The sequence below is a fragment of the Callionymus lyra genome, unplaced genomic scaffold, assembly GCF_982586985.1.
Source record: "Callionymus lyra unplaced genomic scaffold, fCalLyr1.hap1.1 HAP1_SCAFFOLD_737, whole genome shotgun sequence".
NCBI classification, from domain to species: domain Eukaryota; kingdom Metazoa; phylum Chordata; class Actinopteri; order Syngnathiformes; family Callionymidae; genus Callionymus; species Callionymus lyra.
The window spans coordinates 1-7000 of record NW_028258939.1 but is presented as its reverse complement, the minus strand read 5'-3'; the positions used below and the strand labels follow the sequence as shown (position 1 = coordinate 7000).

At 45.1% G+C, this 7000-nt stretch overlaps 1 protein-coding gene across 1 annotated transcript; it reads left to right on the top strand.

The window, feature by feature from the left end:
* Positions 1-1805: 1805 nt before the first annotated feature.
* Positions 1806-6793, top strand: LOC148057739 (glutamate receptor ionotropic, NMDA 2B-like; the record flags this gene model as incomplete). The annotated part of the gene is given in 5 exon segments (XM_087782761.1): positions 1806-1974; positions 3255-3380; positions 6089-6318; positions 6378-6538; positions 6600-6793. Coding segments are annotated over 5 exon segments (880 nt in total), but the record flags the coding sequence as incomplete, so codon positions are not given.
* Positions 6794-7000: the final 207 nt, after the last annotated feature.

Genomic DNA, 7000 nt, shown 5'->3' with positions numbered 1-7000 from the left:
AGACAACACGCTTGTGTAACTGTTGTAGACAACACACTCGTGTGTGTGTGTGTGTAACTTTGTAGACACACTCGTGTGTAACTGTTGTAGACAACACACTCGTGTGTGTGTGCGTGTAACTGTGTAGACAACACACTGTGTGTGTGTAACTGTGTAGACACACTCGTGTGTAACTGTTGTAGACAACACACTCGTGTGTGTGTGCGTGTAACTGTGTAGACAACACACTTGTGTGTGTAACTGTGTAGACAACACACTCCTGTGTGTGTGTGTAACTGTGTAGACACACTCGTGTGTAACTGTTGTAGACAACACACTCGTGTGTGTGTGTGTGTAACTGTGTAGACAACACACTTGTGTGTGTAACTGTGTAGACAACACACTCGTGTGTGTGTGTGTGTGTGTGTGTGTAACTGTGTAGACACACTCGTGTGTAACTGTTGTAGACAACACACTTGTGTGTGTGTGTGTGTAACTGTGTAGACAACACACTTGTGTAACTGTGTAGACAACACACTCATGTGTGTGTGTGTGTAACTGTGTAGACACACTCGTGTGTAACTGTTGTAGACACACTCGTGTGTGTGTGGTGTAACTGTGTAGACAACACACTTGTGTGTGTAACTGTGTAGACAACACACTTGTGTGTATAACTGTTGTGTGTGTAACTGTGTAGACAACACGCTTGTGTAACTGTTGTGTGTGTAACTGTGTAGACAACACACTTGTGTGTATAACTGTTGTGTGTGTAACTGTGTAGACAACACACTTGTGTAACTGTTGTGTGTGTAACTGTGTAGACACACTCGTGTGTAACTGTTGTGTGTGTAACTGTGTAGACAACACACTTGTGTAACTGTTGTGTGTGTAACTGTGTAGACACACTCGTGTGTAACTGTTGTGTGTGTAACTGTGTAGACACACTCGTGTGTAACTGTTGTGTGTGTAACTGTGTAGACACACTCGTGTGTAACTGTTGTGTGTGTAACTGTGTAGACAACACACTTGTGTAACTGTTGTGTGTGTAACTGTGTAGACAACACACTTGTGTAACTGTTGTGTGTGTAACTGTAGACAGTCAAACGTACCTGAGTCAAGGTGTCGAGGGAGGAGGTGAAGAAGAGAAGGATCACGAGGAGGATATTTTCAGCTGCTGACCCACTCTTCCTTTTTCCTCTCTTCTCTTCCTCTCTTCTTCTTTTCTTCTCTTCTTCTTTTCTTCTCTTCCTCTCTTCTTTTTTCTTTTCTTCTCTTCCTCTCCTCTCTTCTTCTTTTCTTCTCTTTCTCTCTTCATCCCCTCCTCCTCCTCTCCTCCTCCTCCTCCTCCCCTCCTCCTCTCCTCTTCTCCTCTTCTCCTCCTCTCCTTCTCTCCTCCTCTCTACTTCCTCTCCTCCTCCTCTCCTTCTCTCCTCCTCTCCTCTTCTCCTCCTCTCCTTCTCTCCTCCTCTCATCCCCTCCTCCTCTCCTCCTCTTCTCCTCTTCTCCTCCTCTCCTCCTCTCCTCCTCCTCTCCTCTTCTCCTCCTCTCCTCCTCTCTACTTCCTCTCCTCCTCTCCTCTTCTCCTCCTCTCCTCCTCTCTACTTCCTCTCCTCCTCCTCTCCTCCTCTCCTCCTCTCCTCCTCTTCTCCTCCTCTCCTCCTCCTCTCCTCTTCTCCTCCTCTCCTCCTCTCTACTTCCTCTCCTCCTCTCCTCCTCTCCTCCTCCTCTCCTCCTCTCCTCCTCTCCTCCTCTCCTCCTCTCCTCCTCCTGGCCGGAGTGAGTCGGCCTCGTCTGCTCCAGTTCTGGTCCAGGTGTTGATGTGGGTCATGGTTCTCCTTCAGGTGGTCCTAAAGAACGCTCACATGGCGGTCGGGTCTCTGACCATCAACGAGGAGAGGTCAGAGGTCATCGACTTCTCCGTCCCCTTCATCGAGACAGGAATCAGTGTCATGGTGTCTCGGAGCAACGGAACCGTCTCTCCTTCTGCCTTCCTGGGTAACTTTACCTCCTCACTCTTCCTCCTGTTATCTTCTCACTCTTCTTCCTTTTACCTCCTCACTCTTCCTCCTTTTATCTTCTCACTCTACCTCCTTTTACCTTCTCACTCTTCTTCCTTTTACCTTCTCACTCTTCCTCCTTTTATCTTCTCACTCTACCTCCTTTTATCTTCTCACTCTTCTCATTTTATCTCCTCACTCTTCTCCTTTTATCTCCTCACTCTTCCTCCTTTTATCTTCTCACTCTTCTTCCTTTTACCTTCTCACGCTTCTTCCTTTTATCTTCTCACTCTTCCTCCTTTTATCTTCTCACTCTTCTCATTTTATCTCCTCACTCTTCTCCTTTTATCTCCTCACTCTTCCTCCTTTTATCTTCTCACTCTTCTCATTTTATCTCCTCACTCTTCTCCTTTTATCTCCTCACTCTTCCTCCTTTTATCTTCTCACTCTTCTCATTTTATCTCCTCACTCTTCCTCCTTTTATCTCCTCACTCTTCCTCCTTTCATCTCCTCACTCTTCTCCTTTTATCTCTTCACGCTTCCTCCTTTTATCTCCTCACTCTTCCTCCTTTTATCTCCTCACTCTTCTCCTTTTATCTTCTCACTCTTCTTCCTTTTATCTTCTCACTCTTCTCCCTTTATCTTTTCACTCTTCTCCTTTTATCTTCTCACTCTTCCTCCTTTTATCTCCTCACTCTTCCTCCTTTTATCTTCTTACTCTTCTCCTTTTATCTTCTCACTCTTCCTTCTTTATCTTCTCATCTCCTCATTCTTCCTTCTTTTATCTTCTCACTCTTCCTCCTTTTATCTCCCCACTCTTCCTCCTTTTATCTTCTTACTCTTCTCCTTTTATCTCCTCACTCTTCCTCCTTTTATCTTCTTACTCTTCTCCTTTTATCTTCTCACTCTTCCTTCTTTTATCTTCTCATCTCCTCATTCTTCCTTCTTTTATCTTCTCACTCTTCCATCTTTTATCTCCTCACTCTTCCTCCTTTTATCTTCTTACTCTTCTCCTTTTATCTCCTCACTCTTCCTTCTTTTATCTTCTCATCTCCCCATTCTTCCTTCTTTTATCTTCTCACTCTTCCTCCTTACATCTTCTCATCTTCTTACTCTTCCTCCTTTCATCTGCTCATCTTCTCACTCTTCCTCCTTTCATCTCCTCACTCTTCCTCCTTTTATCTCCTCACTCTCCCTCCTTTTATCTCCTCACTCTCTCTCCCTTCATCTGCTCCATGTATTCCTCCTCTTCCTCACATGTTTCTCCTCCTCCTGCAGAACCCTTCAGTGCAGACGTGTGGGTGATGATGTTCGTGATGTTGCTGCTGGTGTCGGCCATGGCTGTGTTCATCTTCGAGTACCTGAGCCCGGTCGGATACAACCGCTGTCTGGCCGACGGCAAAGGTGAGAGTTCGACGCCCTCGGGGGGGGGGGGGTCATGTGAGGATACAAGACTCACTGGAGCTGAAGGTCATGTCGGTCACATGTTGATCATGTGACAATCCTTATGAGAGATATTTTACAAGGAAGAAGAAGTAGAGCTACAACCATGTGTCGACTCCGCGACGGGATCAGATGATGACAACAGAGCAGGTTGTGAGTTCAACTCTCGCAGCTCAACTTGAGTCTTTCATCGACTACACAAACGCTGCTACACAACCCACGGACCGTTGTGCGTCCAAACACTGCAGCGATCGATCTCCTGTGTGTGTGTGTCGACCAGAATAACACAAACAAGTTCACAGACGCACAATCCGTTGAATTCTTGTGTTTTCTCTTCATCTTGAGTTTATATTTGAACTTCTCTGGAACAAACACAAACATCTTTGTGTAACATTTACTTAAACCTAAATCCTTTGACTCCGACTGTAACCATGGTAACACTCTTGTCACGTTCTCAGTGGAGGTGGTTTCTGAACGAAACGAAGGATGTTTCTTAAGGAACGTGTGCGAACAAGGCTGTGGGTTCGAGTCCCTCATGACTGGATGGTACAGTTTGTCTCGACAACACTTCACGGACTCACACACTTGAGTGTGAAAGTGACACACGACCACGTCTGTGTCGAAGCTCAACAAACTCTCGACGATGGAAACTGTGTCACTTCCTTTGGCTGCTATTTCCAGATTGTTTCCGCGGCAACCGTCTCCGAGTGACTCGTGATTTTACTAATGATGAACATTTTATTGTTTTGTGTTGTCGATGAACTCTGTGTGAGTCCATGTACACACATGTACACACACGTACACACATGTACACACATGTACACACATGTACACAAATGTACACACATGTACACACATGTACACAAATGTACACACACACATGTACACACATGAACACACATGTACACACATGTACACACACATACACACATGTACACACATGTACACACACGTACACACATGTACACACACGTACACACATGTACACACACGTACACACATGTACACACATGTACACACACGTACACACACGTACACACATGTACACACATGTACACACATGTAAACACACGTACACACACGTACACACACGTACACACACGTACACACATGTACACACACGTACACACACGTACACACATGTACACACATGTACACACATGTACACACACACATGTACACACATGTACACACATGTACACACACGTACACACATGTACACACACATGTACACACATGTACACACATGTACACACACGTACACACACGTACACACAGGTACACACATGTACACACATGTACACACACACGTACACACATGTACACACACGTACACACATGTACACACACACATGTACACACATGTACACACATGTACACACATGTACACACATGTACACACATGTACACACACATGTACACACACACACATGTACACACATGTACACACACGTACACACATGTACACACACATGTACACACAACTGTATACACACATGTACACACATAAGTACACACACGTACACACATACATGTACACACATACATGTACACACACATGTACACACACATGTAGAAACACATGTACACACACATGTACACACACATGTACACACACACATATAGAAACACATGTACACACATGTACACACACGTGTAGAAACACATGTACACACACATGTACACACACATGTACACACACATGTACACACACATGTAGAAACACATGTACACACACATGTAGAAACACATGTACACACACATGTACACACACGTGTAGAAACACATGTACACACACACATGTAGAAAAACATGTACACACACATGTACACACACATGTACACACACGTAGAAACACATGTACACACACATGTACACACACTTGTACACACACATGTACACACACACATGTAGAAACACATGTACACACACATGTACACACACATGTACACACACGTGTAGAAACACATGTACACACACATGTACACACACACATGTAGAAAAACATGTACACACACCTGTAGAAACACATGTACACACACACATGTAGAAACACATGTACACACACACATGTACACACACAGGTACACACACACATGTAGAAACACATGTACACACACACATGTAGAAACACATGTACACACACACATGTACACACACACATGTAGAAACACATGTACACACACACATGTACACACACATATGAAAAAGAAAACAGAAACATAGAAAAACACAAACTTGCAGAAAAAAACAGAAACATGTAGAAAAAACACAAACTTGCAGAAAAAACACAGACATATATAAAAAGACAAACATGCAGAAAAACAGAAACATGTAGAATATACACAAACTTGCAGAAAAAACACAAACTTGTAGAAAAAATACAAATATGTAGAAAAAATCAAATAAGTAGAAACAAACAAAAACATGTAGAAAAAACACAAACATATATAAAAAACACAAAAATGTGCATAAAAAACACAAACTTAAGGAAAAAACACAAACATGTAGAAAAAAAAACATGAGGAAAAAACACAAACATGAAGAAGAAACACAACATTGAAAACCCAGAGATGCAGAAAGAAAGTACACAACATACAGCAAAGAAAACACAGAAGCTCAGGGTCTCAGCTGCTTCATGAAGGTCTGACGTCCTCTGGTTCCTTCAGAACCTCACGGTCCGTCCTTCACCATCGGGAAGGCCATCTGGCTGCTGTGGGGTCTGGTCTTCAACAACTCCGTGCCCGTCCAGAACCCCAAAGGTACCACCAGCAAGATCATGGTGTCGGTCTGGGCCTTCTTCGCCGTCATCTTCCTGGCCTCCTACACCGCCAACCTGGCCGCCTTCATGATCCAGGAGGAGTACGTGGACCAGGTCACCGGTCTCTCCGACAAGAAGGTGCGTCCCTGAGCGAGGAGGTTGTCGGTGCGACTCCCTGACTCTCCTTCCTCCTCCAGTTCCAGAACCCCAACGACTTCTCGCCCCCGTTCCGCTTCGGGACCGTCCCCAACGGCAGCACCGAGAGGAACATCAGGAACAACTACCCGGAGATGCACGGCTACATGACCAAGTTCCACCAGAGGAACGTCAACGAGGCCCTGCAGAGCCTGAAGGCCGGGTGAGGCTCCGGAGGGTCCGCCCGTCGGCCCCCCAGCTCATCCCCTCGCTCTCTCCCGCAGGAAGCTGGACGCCTTCATCTACGACGCCGCCGTGCTCAACTACATGGCGGGCAGAGACGAGGGCTGCAAGCTGGTGACCATCGGCAGCGGTTACATCTTCGCCACCACCGGCTACGGCATCGCCATCCAGAAGGAGTCGCTGTGGAAGAGACACGTGGACCTCGCCATCCTGCAGCTGTTCGGAGACGGTGAGACGTGATGTCACTTCCTGTTTCAAAATAAGAGTAATGAGGGCTGCCACCTAGTGACCGCAATCAAAAAAAATAGTAACAAGGATATATGTGTAGTATTGTCTAGTACTTGACTGTTGTGTTGTGATAGTGTAGTAACAAGTATATATGTGTAGTATTGTCCAGTACTTGACTCTGGTGTTGTGATAGTGTAGTAACAAGTATATATGT